The following is a 19,977-nucleotide window of genomic DNA, read 5'->3' as shown; positions in this document are numbered from 1 at the left end:
AAAGATTAGGCGATCTCAGTAATTAACATGAATAAATTTACCTTTTAAAGGAAAATGAGGAAGTGGCCAGAGTACACTGAAGTACAGTCGATTTATTAAGAACCTGTCATACCTTTAGTTACTCATTCATTAAAAACATTTATTAAATATAAATATTTGCCAAGAATTGTGTTAGGCTTTGGATGCTTTGTAGTGAAGAAGATAAACAAGACTCCTGTTCTTATTGTGCTAATAATATACTGGGGAAATGCAGACCATAATGCATAAACAAATAAGATGACAAAATTTTCTGTTTAGGACTATAAAGGAAAACTACATGGTACATGATAAAGAAACAGTGGAGGGCTTCCCTGGTGAGGCAGTGGTTAAGAATCTGCCTGCCAATGCAGAGGACACGGGTTCGAGCACTGGTCCGGGAAGATCCTGCATGCCGTGGAGCAACTAAGCCCGTGTGCCACAACTACTGAGCCTGCACTCTAGAGCCCGTGCCCCACAACTAGTGAGGCCCGTGTGCCCCAATGAAGAGTAGCCCCCGCTCACCACAACTAGAGAAAGCCCACGTGCAGCAACAAAGACCCAATGCAGCCAAAAATAAATAAATTTAAAAAAAAAAGAAACAGTGGAGTACTAAAAAGAAATGATAATTATGTGACATGATGGAGGGGCTAACTATCGTTACAATGGCGATCATATTACAAAATATAAATGTATCAAATTAACATGTTGTACACCTTAAATTTATACAATGTTATATATCAAATATATTTCAACTAAAAAAAAGAAATAGTGGAGGAAATTAGTTTGGGTAGTAAAGAAGGGCAATCTATGAAGTTAACATTCATGCTGAGATCTAAAGGATAATAAGGAGTCGGCCAGGTGAAGATGGGGGAAGAGCATTAGGCAGTGTAAGCAGCATGAACAAAGGACCCAGAAAGAGAAGAGCTTGGCACATTCAAATAACTTAATGCAGACAGGTGTGATCAGTGAGCCAAAGGAAAAGTGGTTTAAGATACGGCTGGAATATGGGGCAAAGAGCAGAATATGCAGGTCTTACAGGCAATGGAAAAGAATGTGAACTGTATCTTAGATGCAGTGGAAAGCCCTTGAAGGTTTATAAGGAGGGAGATTAAATATTTTTCATTTTGTGAGAGTCCTTTATTATGCAGAAACTTCTTATATTCTTAGTGTATCCTGACTGATACTGACTAAACATTATTTAGGATTACGGCTTTTGGACTGTTGTATCTTTTGGTATGAAATGACATTATGCAATAGAAAGGCAATCTATTTGCTGGCAAACATGTCATTCAAATCAAATATTCTGTCTTGCTGTCCCACACCAGAAACAGAGCCAGGTCTGGCATTAGGAACCATGGAGGCGGCAAAAAAACCTCTCTTCTGGGATTCAAGGTTTCTCCAAAAGTTCTGTGCTTCATAACAAGGAGGGAGATTAAATTATTGATTTACATTTTTAAAGGATCATTCTTGGCTGCTTTATACAGAATAAATCAGGCTGGGAGGTGAGGGGGTGTGAAAAAAGAAACTAGTTAAGAGGCTACTACCTAGTCCAGATGAGGCATTATGATTAGTGTGGTGGCAGTGGAAATGAATAAAAGTGGATGAATTTATGATATATTTTACAAGCAAAATTAACAGTATTTAGAGATAGCATGGAATGAGGAGCTGTGTGAAGTAGAAAATGCAAATACTAACTCTCAGGTTTTGATACATGCAAAAGTGTACATGATAGTGATACAAATTTTAGAGATGGGGAAAACAGGAGGAACAGGTTCATTTGGGGGTCTGGGTTAACTTTGAGCATGTTAATTTGAATGTCTGGGAGATAAATTTGAGTGGAGATGTCAGGGAGGCTGTTTAATACATGCATCTAACTCAGAAGAAAATTCTGTTTTAGACAAAGAAATGTAGGTGTTCCATAACTAGACAGCAATCAATAACATGAGCATCAATAATATTGCTAGGCATAGAAGAGAAGAAGGGGTCAGGACTATGTCCTGATACCTGCTGGATAGAATAACATGAGCTTGCATAGAAGACTGCAGAATGACCAGAGATGCATAAGAAAAATCAGGAAAAGGTAGCGTCTCAGAAGCCAGAGAGAAAGAATATTTCTAGAGGGAGCAGGTGGTCAACTGTGGTGGTCCAGTGGCTGAGACTCTGTGCTCCCAATGCAGGGGGCCTGGGTTCGACCCCTGGTCAGGGAACTTGATCCCACATGCCGCAATTAAGAGTTTGCATGCCGCAACTAAAAAACAAAGATCCCGCGTGCCACAACTAAGACCCTGTGCAGCCAAATAAATAAATAAATAAATATTTAAAAAATGTAATGAGGAAGGTATCAAAAAAGAAATGTGAGTCTGATATACACATTTGCAAGTGTATCAGCCCATAAAAGGTACTTAAAGCCACGAGAACAAAGGAGACTACTTAAGGAGAGCTCGTAAATGTGCACCTGCACAACTTCTAGAAGCATCCATTTTAAGACAGAAGTCAGAGGCATTATCTGATTGAAGATGCAGTCTTCCTAAATATTTTATTCAAAATGTTTACCTTCCCAACATGAGATGCTTACCTTCATACCTGGGATCCCAGGAGGTCCCTATTATTAAAAAGAAAAGGGATTATTTTATATACATGAGAGGGGAGCAAGCAAAAGAACACAAATTGAATCTTTAGTTTTACAGAGCAGAGAGCTCTGTGTATTACTAACTTCTTTTATAAAAAATCCTCTTCTTGGGCTTCCCTGGTGGCACAGTGGTTAAGAATCCACCTGCCAATGCAGGGGACATGGGTTCGAGCCCTGGTCCGGGAAGATCCCACATGCCGCAGAGCAACTAAGCCCGTGCGCCACAACTACTGAGCCTGGGCTCTAGAGCCTGTGAGCCACAACTACTGAGCCCACGTGCCTAGAGCCCACACGCCACAACAAAGAGTAGCCCCCGCTCGCCACAACTAGAGAAAGCCTGCGTGCAGCAATGAAGACCCAACACAGCCATAAATAAATAAACAAACAAACAAATAAATTTATATAAAAAAATCCTCTTCTAGTTTACTATTTCAAAATGTACTACTTTGTTCCACATGAATGCACTGAGCTCACTTTCTACAATTCTGCTTCTTCTGTTAATTCCTGTGTTCATTATAATCCCAAATTTTATAACTTACTGGAGGACCCTGTAAACCAGGAAAACCGGGACTGCCTGGAAATCCACGTTCTCCCTAGAAGGAGTTAAAAATAAAGAGCGTGAGGAACAAAAAACAAAGCGTAGCTATACCAACAAACAATGACTTATTGAAAAGATTTCTGTAAAAGCTATTTTGAAACATACCAGGTTGCCAAAAATTCATTAGCCTTCACTTTCCAATTACTTCAATATCAGCTATCCATATCAATTCAGCCTTCTAAGATACTTTTATCTCTACTCATCAATCCCAATCAGAAATAAAGAAAAAAATCTTCTACCTTAGTCATTTTCTTCTGACAAATCCATTTTGAGACAATCATACCACAGATTCCTGGCCATCATCACATTTAATAGTTAATGATCTGCCCCAATTTCCTGCCCGTGTATTATATAGATTTTTATTTTAACTGCCCTATTGCATTTCTCTTTTATCGTAAACTATTTCAAATTATTTTTGTAAAGAGGAAAAGATGATAAGAAAGAACGCCATTAATATCACCAAGAGGACAATAATAGCAATAGTTCTAGCAATTGCAGGTCATTATGTTCTCTAGGCACCCAATTTTTCTCACTCCCTTTTGTAAAGTACTAATATGGACATTTGGTTTAGAAAACAAAAGCTAAAATTGCTGTAGAAGAACCCCAATGCAACCTCCTTTCAAATACCTATGTGCCATAGTAATCTTAGAAACATCCTTGTCAGAGGCTTAAAAGAGTAAAATGATCACAGCTATACGCCTTTGAGCTATTGTCTCCACCACTTTTTACACATGGACAAAGTAGGCCCAGAGAGAAAGGGAGTGGCCTGTACATTGAGCTTAGAAGGCAGAAAACAAAACAACCCATGTATTCTGGCTCCATCTCTAGGGTTCATTCTATTAGTTACGTAGTTAGAAATGTAAGAAACCATTTAATCTGAAAGTATACATAATGAATCCATTTTCAAAACTTTGTTGCTCACATAATGGGGGGCCTCAAACACAAACTCATCATGAGATCTGCTAAGGTGCTGCTTTAACAAAAAGAAAGAAAACGATCCCTTTAATCACATAGCATACTATACTCATTGTAGATACATCTGGTCTTCAAAATTAAAACTGGCTAGTGGTCTGTTGCTCAAGGCGTGCTGGCAAAAACCAAACAAATTACCAGAATAGGCATACAAATGTAGCCTACTTTAACATGCAATGTGCCATGCAAACTAATTCCACATTGGTTCTATCACTGTAAGGTCACCCCAAGCAGAAATGAAGAACCCAACTAAGCCTCACAAACCCAAAATCAAAATCAAAATGATGATGATAATAATAATAATAATGGCATTATTATTATTATTATTATTATTATTGGCAAGGGTCACAACGACTTGGAGAAATACTGGAGGTAAAAATAATTTTATTGCCTTCAAGTATATACTACAAGGATTATCACAAAACGTGGCCTCCCATAATGCAAAACAGTTTGCTCAAGTTATTTTAAATATATGCCCTAATTTAGAAAAATCTAGGGTATTTCATAAATAGTTTCACTGAATATTATGTGCAAAATGGAAATGCCAAAGGATATATAGAAAATAATAATATATTTCATTAACCTATAGGAAAATGAGAAAAGTGAGGGAAGAAGAAGCAGAAACAATAATATGTAAGCTTTTAAAAAGAGCAGATTTTCCTCTTCTTTTTTCTTGCGCTCACTTTATATTAAATCCAAATAGTTGGATTTAGGATTGACTAAAGATAAGAAAAGTGGGTCAGGAAACAATGTTTGTAGTATGTGAAGTTTTATTTTTTCACTTGTTAAATTCATTATTTTCACTGATGGAGAAGAAGTTTCAGGTTTCATACTAATAGTTTATGGTAAAAACTGATGTGATGTATTACATATAGATTTTTAAGATTTTTCTTAAGGAAGTTATTAGGCAAGGTAAAGAAATTTTAAGAATATGAAAGATTTGAAAACTTAAATTGTACCTAGTTTTTTAAAAAAGGCAAAGCTAATGAATGACATTCACAAGTATTACTCTTAACAACCGATACAATATTTGAAACATATATATCCTAATTCCTTTTTAACTCTCATCTTACTTTACACTAAAGTCAAAAAAAAGGATTTGGTAAGTAATCTTCAACCCAATGCAATATCCCAGCTAATTACACAAGCTTCAAGAATTACTGATGTTTCAATATATTGAAAATGTTAACTGAGAACATATCCTATGTCTGTCCTAGACATGAAGCTACTATATCTCTTCTTTGACATTCTTCATATTGATTCCTTGAAATTTTTAAGTCTATTATTATCAAGCATATTGCCTAAGATTAAGTCACAGAAATCTCACCTTGGTTCCATTGCATCCGGGGATACCTTGAGGTCCTGGGGCCCCATCATGGCCTGGCATTCCCTTTGAAAAAGGATATAACACATGTATAATATTTCTTAGATTACTTTTTAAGGGATTTTAAAATAAGAAGCCAAATCCTACTTACAGGAAGACCTGGTGTCCCTGGAAATCCAGGAAGTCCAGGAGGACCCTATAAAAGAAATAAATTCCTTGAATCAAATAACAATCAGTAACAATAAAATAATATCTTACCTAAGGGAGTTATGAAAATTACATTTAGAATAGCAATGGACAAAATGTGTTTCACTGATTATCACCACTCGTTCTTTTAAACACTATAGAAAAAACTCCTATATGTGTTTAAAAATCTCTTTTATAGAAAACTATAGAAAAAAATCTCCTATTTGAGGGAGCATTGCCTTTATTGCATTTAGTAGGAGCAGGCAAATTAGTGGATGAAAGGTCTTTTCTAAAAGACAAAGCGATTCTCCCAGGTTTGTGATGAATACTGAATTCAGCAGGGTATGGGTATGTGACAAATATATCTGCCCCTGAGAACATCAATATGATCACCCCCAAAATTCTTTAATCAAATTCCCCTGTCAGGATTGGCAAAAATACAAGTTTGACAAAACTCTCTGTAGGTGAGGTTATGGGGAAAAGGTACTCTCATACAACTGCTAATGGGATTTAAACACCATGGAGAGAAATTTGGAAATACCTAACAAAATTACACATGTATTTATTTACTCTTTGAAGAAATTCGTTTCTAAGAATCTATCCCAAAGGCACACAAGAAATTATGAAACAAAATATGAAATTCAAGGTTACTGACTGAAGCATTATTATAGCTAAAGTTCAGAAATGGCCGTATAACCATATTTATAGCTAAAGGTTAGAAACCTGTAGGTTTCTAACCTAAATAGGGACATGACTAAATAAATTATGGTACATCCGCATAATATAAAACTATGCAGCTGTTAAAAAGAATGAGCAAAATCTCTGTACATTGAAATATGTAGTGATCTCCAGGATATAAGTTTAAGCAAAAAAAACAAAGTGTAAGTAGTGTATATAATACACTAACTCTTTATAGCAAGGGTAGCGATACTAAACAATGAAAAGATAAACAGAAAATAATAAAAATGATTACCTCTGGGGTAAGGAGGAAAGAGAATAGGGAGATGGAAGGAAGGATAGGTAGCATCTCTGACTATACCTAGTCTTATAGAACAATGTAAATGTTTTAAATAATGAAAAATTAGAAAGCGGTAAAAAGGAAATCGTTAAAAATTGAAAGCAAACTGGGACCAATGAACCTAATGTACAGCAAATTGTGGACAGTAACCCATACAGAGAAGAGAATTCCTTCAAGTGTCTTTAAAACATGATATTTTGATGGAAATTAGTCAATTCAAAGGGGAAAAAAAGAACAGCAAAGAAATAATTAGTGGCATTTAAGAATTCTATTATTAGTATTAAAATTGAAATGGTTGTTTTGTTTATTTGCACATTGTTATTTTGAAGCTATTTAGTTTCAACAGTGCTTAGAATGTAGTTAATGGTAGCTATACCTATTAAGAGATATGATTATTAGGAAGAGCTTTAATAGTATACTGATATTCAGTTATTACAAAAAAACATAGATACATGCTAAAATAACTAAGGGTTTTGAGTTTCCTCCTTGCTTTTCCAGTGCCCTACCCACACCAGTCACAAGCAAGCACATAAGGCAAACTACATGTTGTTAAGACGTAGATAGCAAACAGAATGTTTTAAATATTTATATAAAATGTGTACATTTACTAAATTTCTTGAGATCCAGAAGATCAGAATGTTTGTCTTTGTAACACATAAATATGCTATGCCACCACCCATATATTTTATATTCAAATTCAGGGACCTTGTCAATCCATGACAACAGAATTTCAGAGCTAAAAGGGACCTTGGAGATTGTGTTGTTTGACTCTCTAATTTAACAAATGAAGAAACTGAGGCTCAAAAAGTTAAATATGATTTTCCAAAAGCCAGTATTATTTTTAAACTACAGTTTCCTCCCAAATCTAAAACACACTGAAAAGTATATATCAACCTAAAAGCTTTTCAGAAAAATTACATTAAATGTGCCCTTCAATTTTGAGACACATCCTGATTTCCAGAACATTAAAACTTGAAAAAGCATACATCTTAGAACTGAGGAAATATTGTATTCTTCCAAAAATAGTTATTGTTTAACATAATGGTTTAAACTAGTGCTTCCCAAACTTGTTCTCTTCAAGATACACAAATAAAATTATAATATTTGTATGTAGTACCCGGGGAGGGTACACAGCCTGATGTGACTGATCAGCCCTCTGAACACAGAGGACTGAGATGATCGCACTGGTTGGGAAGTTCTGCTTTAAATCACTTGTATGATATATATTTTTAATAAATTGAAAAATTGTTGTAATTCAACACTTTCATATTTCTTAACCAAAAGTCTTCTTTCATTAGTTTAAACAGACATCTGGATATATAAAGATAACTATCAAAATACTAGAGAAAGGCTAATTGTAAACATATACAAACTCTTCAATTTAACTTTTTAAAGACTTCATTTTTCTTTCTGCATTTCAATATGAATCTTTTCTAGATGCCTCATAACACTTCATTTGCTTCTTCTCTATTTTGACCAACAACGCATTTGATACAGCAAATATCACTTACTCTGATCCCTTTTGGTCCTGGTGGCCCTGGAATTCCATCACTACCCTGAAAAATACAACATATTTAGTTATTTTTCCTTCAAAAATAGCCCTCAAGTAACTAATTTTAGACTGTAAACTGAGACAAATTTTTGTGAACCTTTGTGAAAGTTAGTGAGAAACTTACATACCCAGGGAAGAAGCATTTGTTATTGAGACTGAAAGCACTGAGGTAAGTCATATGCTAAAAGAAACGCCTTTATTTACTGAGAAGAAAACTGTTACCATGTAGAAGAAACTTTATACCTGTAAAGTTAATTATGAATCATGCAAGAAAAGAAAGATGAAATAGTAGTATAGATATTCCCCAAATCACTTATGCATAAACAAAATAAGAGCTGAAAATCTGGGCAGTTTCTATATTGTGTCAATCTGCTTGCATCATCTCTGGGCCTAAATATGAGCTGTTCTTGAGTTTGCTGTTTTAAACCTTTGCTATGTTTTATAAGACACTTTCTACTGGCAGAGCTAAGAAGGAAAAAGAAAACCATAGACTTTCCTTTCAAGCTTCTGCTATAGACTCCATGCAAAAGGGGCTGCCCACATGTTTGTCAATCTATTTACCCATTTCTAGTTAAAACCGCATGGCTGAGAATTTAAAGTCTTGCCTCACTAAGTTTTACTACGTAGTTTCTTTTAAAAATGGAATAAATAAAACCTAATTCTGCTCCAATAGGCAGGAATTTCAGTGGAACATACAGCTAGTAGGCCACCATCTGAGCCTTTAGATAGTTTTTATTAAACTGGGACACCTTGCTTTATACAAGTGGCTTTCAAACTACTCTACTTACAACCCTAGAATTTCCCCTGGAGGTTCCTTTATGCCTATGTCACCCTCCTTCAATCACTGAAGCTCTGCTTTTATCTGTTTTATTTGGGGCTTCCATGAAAAGTTTTATTTGGAGAAAAGGTTACCTGATGTATTAGTTCCTTATCCTCCTCTTACAAATTACCACAAACTCAGTGGCCTAAAGTAATACAATCTTACAGTTCTGGAAGTCAGAGGTATGACGGGTCTCAGTGGCAGAGCTATGTTACTTTCTGGAGATTCTATGGAGAGAATTCATTTACTTTCTTTTTCCAGCTTCCAGAGCTACCAGCATCCCTCTGCTCGTGGCCCTCTTCTATGTTCAAAGTCAGTGACGGCTGAATGAGTCTTTCTAACATTGCACCACTCTGACACTGACTCTTCTGCCTCCCTCTTCCACATTGAAAGGACCCTTATGATTATACTGGGCCCACCCAGATCATCCAGAATAATTACCCTAGTTTAAAACCAGCTGACTAGCAGCTTTAATTCCACCTGCAATCTTAATTTCACTTACCTATGTAACCTAACATATTCACAGGTTCTGGGGATTAAGTTATGGACATCTTTAGGGGGTGGGCATTATTCTGCCTACTACACCTTGCTTTAAAACAAGGTTAATAATCTACTCTTTTCACAAAAGATGCATCTCTAAGGAAATTAAAGTAAATCTAATTCTATTTTAAAACTAGAAAATTGTTTGTTCAATGAATCTTTTTGTGTCTTCCCACTAAAGGTAAAAATAAGACAAGGATGCCTTAAAACTATACTGGTCATACTAACCAACATGGCTAAATAACAGAGAGAAATTAGAGGTATAAAAATTGGAAAGAATGAGGTAAAACATATTATTTGCAAATAATACGACTGTATGCATGGAAAACCCAAGATAATTAAATGAAGAACTATAATCAATAAGATAATTCAGTAAGGTAACTGTATATAAAATTAATATGAAGAAATCAATAGCTTTCTTATATACCAGCAACTACCAGTTAGAAAACATAATGGAAGAAAATGTGCAATTTACAACAGCAGAAAAAGGTAAAATATTTAGCAATGAACTGAGCAAGAAATGTATAAGATTCATAAGAAGAAAAGTTTAAAACATTTCTGAAGTTCAAAAAGGAAGACTGGAACAAATGGAAAGGCATTCCATGTTCCTGGATAATAGGATTCAACATTAAAAAAGTCAATTCTCAACAATTTAGTTACAAATTTGATACAATAAAAATAGAAATAACACGAATTTTTTTTTTAAACTGGACAAGGTGACTCTAATGTTTATATGGAAAAATAAACAAGCAAGAACATTGAGAAAAATTCTGAAGAAAAATAAAGACCAATGAGGGGACACTAGTACTGTCAGATATAAAAATATAGCATAAGATGTCAATAATTAAAATAGTTTGGTTCTGATATTTGAATAACCAGACCATTGGAAGAGTCTGAAAAGTTGAGAAACAGGTCCATATATTCATGTGAATTTGGTATATAATGAAAGTGGCATTGCAAATCAGTGGGGAAAATTATATTGGGACACACTTGTGAGGACATCTGGAAAAAAAAGTGGAATTTACATCACAAACCATACCAGGATGAATTAGAAATCAATAAAATATTCACATGAAAAAAGTGAAACTATTAATATACTAGAAGAAAACATGGGAGAATTACTTTATACTCTTACAGTGGGGAAGGCATTTCCTATTCAAAACCCAAATGCCACAAAAGACCTTTGATAAACACACACACACACACAAAACACAAAACACACACACACAGACACATAAATATACACATACACATGCACACACCCAGCAAAGACAAATGACAAACTGGTGGGAAATAATTGTAACTCACAACACAGATAAGGGGCAATCTCCCTAAAATATAAATAGCTCATTGAAATATGAAAACACCAACAATCCAGTAGAAAAGTGGGCAAATGGTATAAACAGACAGTTCACAGAAATGAAAAGATGCTCAATCTCATTTTTAATAAGAGAAATGCAAACTAAAAGTACATTGAGAGGCCATTTTTCATCTAACAGATTGGCAAGACTCCAAGTTTCATAATAGGATTGGGTGAAGCTATAGGGAAATTGATCTTCTTGTACATTGCTGAACCAAGGATAAATCATACAACTTCTTGGGTGGCAATTTGGCGATATCCACAAAAATATATAAATACATGTATGCTCTGATCCAGCAAAACCACTTCTAGTAATCTTACAGAGATAATCCCTTATTGGGGAAAGAAAATCTATTTAAATTGTACATCTTAGCAGCACTGTTTGTGGTAGCAAAAACTTGAAAACCACCTAAATGATCATCAGTAGGGAACTGGCTTAATGAGTTATGGTATATACACACAATATAATACAATGCAGTTATAAAAAAATGAGGGGGTTCTGTGTTTACTGATATGGGATATCTACAATGTATATCAAGTGAAAAACAAAGGTCAAACAATGTGTTGGATACCATTTTATAAACAAAGGGAGGTAAAAGTGTGTATGTGTGTATATGCATGTATGTGCATGTATATATTTGTATCTGCACGCATATTCATAAAAAATTCTTGGGCATATTCACAAGAAAATAACATAAGTGGATACCCATTAGGAATATGTAGAACTCAGTGGCTAATGGACACAGTGGAAAGGAGATTTTTTTCATTGTATATCCTTTTTATGTTAATTTATTTTGAATAAAATGAATATATTTTCTATTGAAAATCAATTAAATTTTATTTTTAAGAATAAAGAAATCCTTTGGAAATTTTTATATATATACTCCTATATATATTTGTTTTATACATATTTACTTTCATATATGAGTATACAGATTAAAGAATAATCATACAAAATTTTTGATTTGGTATGTATGTTAACACATACACATGTGCCCGAATACTCAATCACATAAAAAGTATAAATTCAGCTATGCTGGGGAGCATGAAGTCATACTGGAGATAGAAGCACAAAGTGCTTCTAATTCAAAATCCCCAAAGTTTAGAAAGCAGTCAAACCTCCTCCTTTTATGGATACAGAAATGGAATCACAGCAAAAGACTGGATTGCTTTCTAAATTTAAACTGCATACAACCACACCTTTAAAAATTATCATACTATTGTAGAATAGTCCCAGATAACGCTAAACTATTTCAAAAAATCTGATGTAGTTAGCTCTTTTTTTTAACTTTTTAAAAAAATTAATTAAATTAATTAATTAATTTTTGGCTGTTGGGTCTTCATTTCTGTGCGAGGGCTTTCTCTAGTTGTGGCAAGCGGGGGCCACTCTTCATCGCGGTGCGCAGGCCTCTCACTGTCGCGGCCTCTCTTGTTGCGGAGCACAGGCTCCAGATGGGCAGGCTCAGTAGTTGTGGCTCACGGGCCCAGTTGCTCCGAGGCATGTGGGATCTTCCCAGACCAGGGCTCGAACCTGTGTCCCCTGCATTAGCAGGCAGATTCTCAACCACTGCGCCACCAGGGAAGCCCAACACTTTTTAATCTGACCTAAATCTTTATTAGACCTGCCACCTCTCAGTGAGCATAGTGTGCAAGAAACTCAGCCCCAAATCCCAGGTAAACTCAGATACAAGAAATGTAACTTTATTTTTCTATGGTTCAACTTAATTTCTATTTCAAAGCACCCATTTCACTAAGATGGCTGAAATTTAACCTCAGTTAATTGGACTTCCCACCTCATTTTCACAAGGCTGTGCCTAAGCTGTGGAGGGCTTAAGTAGTTCTAAGATGTTGAGGGGTGGGACAGTCTAGTCCAAGCTGGAATCCATTGAGATGTCCCATGCCAGCAGTCTACATGGACTGCTGCTGAGTTAGTGCTAAATTCTACCCACTTGACTCTTTCAGATCTTTCTGCTATTTCTGGGTGCACAAGAAACATTCTGCTGTTCTGCACCTCATTGGACACAGGAAATTCTGTTGTATGTCCCATCTACTTAAATTTTATGCAGTCATTTAGAGTCTTGCCTTTTCCTCAGTGTAAAGTTCTACTCAGGAAATTTAGCACACATCCCTTCTGCTCTTGAATCTAATAAAACTTCCTTGGTGTACTGCCACCTCCTCAGAGACCATGCTCAAGCCTATTCCCACAATCTATGCTATGGTATAGTTAAGTGTTAAAAAGTATTTGCACATTTAAATTAATTTCCCCCTTTACTCAGAGGACTACTTGATGAGTATCCATTTGATTTCCTTAATGCTCTAATGACACGATGTACCACTATTCCATGAAATAAAATTAGGAAAAAAGGGTTTCTAAACCACTATTATTTTCCAGGAGGAAAATGAACAGAACTGGCCCTTTCATATATCAGTTCATCAGTCAAAGAGCCATTAAAAAAAGAACCAGAAGCTTTTCCCAGTCTTAAAATTCACTATTATCTCTTCACATCCTATATCTTAACATGCATATAAGATGCTATCCTTGCTCGTGGTATAGGAGAAACTGCCCACACAGCAGTCAATGGGGAAAAGTATTCCCAACTGATAGGATAACAGCACCTCTGGATCTATGAGCCTGGGTACGGGAGAGGGAGAGTGTAAGGATCTATCGTCTCCTTCTTTCTCTCCCACAGAATAGCCTGTGTGACTTCCACCTCACCAAATTCATTGATACACCTGTCTCAGATAGCTGCCACCAGTCTAAGTTTGACAAACTGGTAGACATGTCTCTCACCACCCAACCCTGCAGATAACAACTGACTGCTGTGTCACTGAATACAACAAATGGACACTTCTCTAAACAGGGAACTTTTTAGTACCTCAGATATCCCAACCTTATTACACTGATGTATTGCCACAGTTGGACTCTGGCACTACAGAAATAAAACACCCCCTCAGATGTCAACTTGCTCCTGTCTGAGATGGGATTAACTGAAGCATCTGGGAAAAGGGATATGGGATCTGCCACGGGAGCTATTTTGACCTCAGTAGTAGTGGCTTCTCCTCCATACATGCCCCTACCGTACACAAGTCTTCCAGTTCCACTCAAGGACTCTGCCCATCAGGAGGGACTTCTGGCTGGTTGACCCTCATGGTAATCGATGACTTTTATACCCCCAGCACCGTGTGCACACCACCCTTTGGGTATTTCTTTTGTAAAAGCCAGGCCTTCAACTTTCCTACCAATGTAACATGTACATATGGGGGCACTGAGAAGAGACTTCCAAATATTCAAAACAGCCCGTTCCACTGAGCATATCACAGAGAAAGTGGTGTGCAACCTGTCCTTGACCTCTACTGAAGTCATTAATGATACCACTTCAGCTTTGGAAGCACAACAGGCCAGCCTCAAGTCCTCGGCCTGAGTAGTGTTGGATAACAGCCTAGTCTTCAACTTCCTGCTGGCCAACCAAGGAATGGTCTTGCTCTTGCCAGAACCTCATGTTGTACCTACATCACAAAAACTGGCAAGGTAGAGCAGTCTATCACCAGACTTAAGAAAAAAGTCTCCTGGCTCTCTAAATTAGATCAGATGGGCTATGGGCCGTCTATTCCTGGCTTGGTAATGTTTGGAGCTTATGGTTACACTCACTGCTCCAGGCAGGCCTGATTGTCCTGCTTGCAATAATTTTGATCATGACCATGATCCATTGTAGCCTCAGATTAATTACCTATTTTTTGACATAACTCCTCAAAGTCCGACCCATTCAGGTCCATGTTGGAGTAACCTATGTTTCTCATTTGGGTCCTGAAAAATCAAGAAATGGAGTCGAGGAGTCTGGCTCCTGGCTAAAGACCTATGTGTGATTTTTCAGGCCCAACCATACGGTTAACCTCATAGAGAAAAGCTGCCCATCCCACACCAGAATTAGTGCACAGCCAATGCATGTCAGTCTCTGAAGGGAATTGTAGTAAAGCAGTCAATCCCCCTGGCTGGTCAGGCTCTTATGCGTATCTGCACTGAAACGCCTCTTTATATGGAACCGTGGTGAAGACGTCTTCATTGAGAGAGGGGGAACCTTGAGGACATTTTTTCTGTACTCTGACTCAGTAGTTCTCCACTCCTAGCCCTTTCCCCCTCCCTTCTTTCATCCCGCTGTCAGGTATATTAAAAAAAACAGCAGTTTTTTGCTCCAAGCTCCGTGAGCAGTGAAACAATTCCCCGTGTCTGTGCTGACCCATTTCACCCTCACTGGCACTGTTCCATGAGGAATAATGGCACGGCGGGGGAGCCCACGCTTTCTCTGGTTTATGTTTTGCTTATACACACTGTCACAGGAAGAGACTAAAGGCTTGCCTGTTACTTCCATTTTGGCTTGTTGTCTTAATCAGTACTCTGACACCTGGCAGTTAAGTTCTCTCCAGCTCAGCTGAGCTCCTGACAGGACTTAATTTTTGTTAAGGATCCCAATGACCACACACAATTAACAGCTTCCAAAAGCATTTGAGTACAGCATTAATAGTCAGCTTTTTTAAAAAAACAACAACAATGAAGTATAGATTCTTGGCCATTCTATTGTTTTATTTAAATATTAGTTTCTGGCTATAATTCACTAACTTTTTAATTGGTTTGACACATGTCCCACATTAAGATGGCTCAATTCCTTTGGTATTACTGGTTGGTAACTTGGCACATACCTTTTGTCCCCGAGGCCCTGGCGGCCCTTCTGGACCTGGAAATCCGGGCAAACCTGGATGACCTTCCAAACCTGGAAATCCTCTCTCCCCCTGCAATTGAACAAGAATGAAAGATAAAGTCATTTGTGAATTTTCAAGCACAGACATGGTTGAGATTCAAAAACATCAAATGACTATCTAGAGAAGACTAAATTAATTTAATTATGCTAAGTTCAGAGTATCCACTAACATGGAGAAACCTGTAAGATATGAGTGGAAAAACACAAACCACTCTGAATTTATATCATATTTGGTAATGTAATCTCTTGCTTTCTCGTAAAAGTAAAAAGCTTATCAGAGATGAAGTAAAGTTTAAACATACTGACATCAAGAATTTAACAGGGAAGATGGCAATAAATCCAGGAAACCAGGAATGAAGGAGTTACATGAAATAAGTATGGTGCAGGGATGAAGAAGGGTAAAAGGAAAACATCAGAGAAGATTTCAGGTTTGCTGTGGAGTAGAGTTGCAGGATTATTCAGAATGGAAATTCATTTGCTGATTAGTGATGAGTTAGCTAGAAAAAGGCTCTATGACATCAAAATTTTAATATTTTTCTCTGATTGTAAAATCAACACAAAAAGGAATAAATGTTTGTTGTAGAGAAAAAGAAAAAAACACCAGTAATTGTGACTCAAGTCCCAGTTGTGACCACAGCACTTATCAACACCAGCACAGGAGGGCTGTCTACCTGCTAGTGAGGGTCTACTAGGTCTACATCTTATCAGCATCTATCAGGAAAGGCTGCCTGATGTGCCTATCTATACAACCAGATAGGTGGGTGTTGCAGGGCGACCATGTATACTAATATACCATTAGGTAGACACATTAGGGTTAGTTAACTTGCATACTGTCAATTATATTAAGAGTGTGAACCCTAACATCTCTAGGGGATCCAGTCACAGAAAGCAGATTCACCACTATTAAGTTTAAGAACCCTAAGGGATCACAGCCCCATGGCATGTGCTTCCAACTGCAGTGCTGCAAGCAGTTCCTGTACTTTCCTAAGGCTTGAAGGTGGAGTCTCTGGCCAGAGGCTCTGGACTTTGTTCTGGGAACCCTCTTCTCCCCAGATCCTATCCACAGTGACAGCCTAGGCAGCACCTGAGGAAAAGAAAGCATCCATATCTACAAGGCAACTGACTAATGAGCCATTAGAAGCACTTACCCTTGGAGGTTAAGGTACAATAGACTTTCATTCATAACCCCAGTATGTGTGTGTATCTGTGTGTGTCTGTGTGTGTGTGGCAACAGGGGGTAAATACTAAGTTTAGCCTAGATAGCTTAGATGATCTTGTATCGAATAACTTCTTATGTTGAAGCATCCTACAATAAATATAAGTACTTTGAAAAGGCTACTTCTGGTCAGTTTTCACTTATTACTTCAAAGCCAATGAAGCAAATGTTAGCCAGTTAAAGGTAGGCCTAAACATTCCTGTAGCTTTGACAATAACTATTATTGACATATTACAGCATTTTCTATAAATATATCTCTTTATTGTTTTAATTACTCATAGAATTATGATAATTTAGTATCCATCAATCCCAATGCCATTATTTTGAAGGAAATAGAGCAAGAGAAGAAAAATAAAAGATTCAAAAATTTTAGAGCTGGATTGGCTCAAATCATTACATAGTCCATACTGGCAGAGCGGGTAGTAGAAATCTGACCACAAGTGCCAGTCAGAAAGGAAGCTAGAAGGAAAAAAACTATCTAGTTCGAGTAGATTTCCATAAGTGGAAAACACAGCTACGTTTTGGGATCTCCGCTAGTATTTAGAGCTTATCTCTGCCAAAACTTGAGGATAATGCTTGAAGAGAGCTATATTTTCTCAGAAGCAAAACTGCTACCCAGGCTATAGATACGAGAGGAATACACTAGAAACTGAAAGTAGAGAGTGCTAAAAAGCTTAACTGTGTTGGTATTAATAAAAACCATATACCTATTCCAGATACTGGCCCTGAAATCTCACACTATAGTCAAACGATGTTGTAGTCCTATCTAGCTGACAGAGCAATATTATACCACGGAAGATAGAAGGGCAATTACTGGAAAGTAGCAAAAAGAATTGCAATAGCAATCCCCAGCCTTTGAAAGGTAGAAAGTTTCCTGCAGTAGAAAGTACAGAAGGCTTCCATGAGGAGAGGGTGCCAGGAGGGTCCTCGACCTAATTCCTAATACAGATGGTAGGGAAGGCTGACATTTGTTATGTGCCTACCCTTTGCTACTGGTTGTCAGGCAATTATTTAATCCTTACAGCTACCTAGATTTTACTGTAATTTGCTAACACTCACTAACATAGAAAATGATGTAGTACATCTATTTCTGAAGGTCAAACTATAAAGAAAAAAACCTGGTTTATGCTGCCTGCCCATATTTGAATAAAAAATCAGTCTTATTTTTCTTTATGGAATAATATTCTTCTCTCCCTACCTGTCCTTTAAACACTGGTATTACTCTGGATGCCCTTTTTTTGACCCTTTCTCACTCTTTCCTGGGAGATCTCAAACATCAACACATTTTTCCCTAAAAACTGGGCTCACAGGCCAACCATCTTAAACATCTCCACTTGCATATCACACAGGCACCTAACATTCAACAGTAATAATAACAAACATGCATTGAGTGCTTTCTATGTGCCAGAGTTCATTCTAAACTCTTTCCATGTTTTATCTTATTTAATCCTCCCAGTGACAATATTAGGTAAATACTATTATTATCTCCATTTTACAGATGAACAATTAAGGCAAAGAAAAGTTGAATAATTTTTCCAAAAGCAAACTTAATATAAATAACACTGAATTCATTATCTTTCTACCATCTTACCTATTTCAGGAAATAACACAACCCAGCTACCTCAGCCAGAAATTTATAATAATCTTGACTCTACTCTCTCCATTACTCCTTCATTGAATCAATTATGTTATCCTCATCATTGTATTCTTAGTGCCCAACAGGACAAATGCTCAGAAAATATTCATCCAATGAATGAACTTCCTTAATGGATTATATAAAATTTATGGCACGTGCTTTCCTCAAAAATTCAGAAAAAAATAAGAGGTAGGTTTAGGAGAAATTATACAAAAGATGACTTTTTTGTGATAAAGTTAGCTTATATACCACAAGCTAGTATTAAAAAGAAGGACAACAGACTGATCTACTTAGATGTAGAACCTAGTTTGTGAGTAAGAGGTACACATAAAAATGTTACAGTTTTACAGGAAGGGCACTTTATAATCACAATAAGAAAGTTATACAATCATGGGAATAAAAAAATATTTTAAGACTAGTTTCTCATAAAATAAGGCACATGTCACACAGTAACTTCAGCTGACAGGCTGATTTGTGGGCATGAATTACAAACCTTTCTTGAACCTCCTAGTATTGAGGATGTGTTAACAGAATTTACATCAGTGAAACTGGTAGGGGCTTGGTTCACTATAGAATTTGTACTAAAAGGAAGTGTACAAATTAGAAGAAAAAAGTGACCTACAGCTGGTAAACCTGAGACAAGTGCAACATACTTTATTTCAGGAAACTTGATGAGCTGTTGACATGATAAGTTTGGACCAAAAGCACAACCAAGAAAGGTCAGAAATCCCAAAAAATACTTACGTCCTTAAACTCTCTTCTTTCACATACAAAATGAAGGGTTTGAAGAAAAGTATTGTAACCTCTTAATTCTATGCTTTCTAAATGAATTCCATCAAATTCATATTTTCTTTAGTAAATAAAATCTCAGATTTAAATTTTAAAAAAAAGAATAGTTTCTCAAGGCAGATACAAAATTAACAGGAAAAATATTGAATTTCTGATAGGAAAAATAAAAATTAGGACAAACTGTTACAATGACAATTATAATTTAAATTATTTTGGATTGTAATATTGTAAAAATGTAAAAATTATACAAGCAAGATTATATGGATACAAAAATTATATGGGCAAGGCAATACCCTTAGTGGACAAATGGAAACAGTGATTTAATTAGGTAATGCAATTATAATGGTTTTATAATTATATAAATTATGTGCAATTGTGTCTTCTTTTTTATGTAATTTCTATTTTGTTTTTGTAATTATATAGCACAAAGAAATATTTGATGTAATTAGAACAAGAATATGGATCTTTGGCAACTGTCAAAATGGAGATAATCTAGGTCAGAGCATCTCAAATTTTAGCTTGCTTCAGAACCACTTGGACAGCTTGTTAAAACAAGATTACCTGG

The 19,977-nt window shown here is 36.4% G+C and overlaps 1 protein-coding gene across 2 annotated transcripts in view; it reads right to left on the bottom strand.

Moving 5' to 3' along the window:
* The window catches only part of COL4A5 (collagen type IV alpha 5 chain), a 243,894-nt gene that overhangs the window by 100,604 nt on the left and 123,313 nt on the right, over positions 1 to 19,977 (bottom strand). For both annotated transcript variants that reach the window (XM_007196386.2, XM_057538818.1), the window contains exons 3-8: positions 15,713 to 15,802; positions 8,257 to 8,301; positions 5,693 to 5,737; positions 5,545 to 5,607; positions 3,187 to 3,240; positions 2,594 to 2,620 (exon numbers count right to left, since the gene is read on the bottom strand). In XM_007196386.2, coding sequence (XP_007196448.2) covers positions 2,594 to 2,620; positions 3,187 to 3,240; positions 5,545 to 5,607; positions 5,693 to 5,737; positions 8,257 to 8,301; positions 15,713 to 15,802 — 324 coding nt within the window. The remainder of the gene's footprint in view (positions 1 to 2,593; positions 2,621 to 3,186; positions 3,241 to 5,544; positions 5,608 to 5,692; positions 5,738 to 8,256; positions 8,302 to 15,712; positions 15,803 to 19,977) is intronic.

The sequence above is a fragment of the Balaenoptera acutorostrata genome, chromosome X, assembly GCF_949987535.1.
Source record: "Balaenoptera acutorostrata chromosome X, mBalAcu1.1, whole genome shotgun sequence".
NCBI lineage: Eukaryota > Metazoa > Chordata > Mammalia > Artiodactyla > Balaenopteridae > Balaenoptera > Balaenoptera acutorostrata.
Note: the sequence above shows the minus strand (reverse complement) of the source record. Positions and strands in the feature narration are given on the sequence as shown.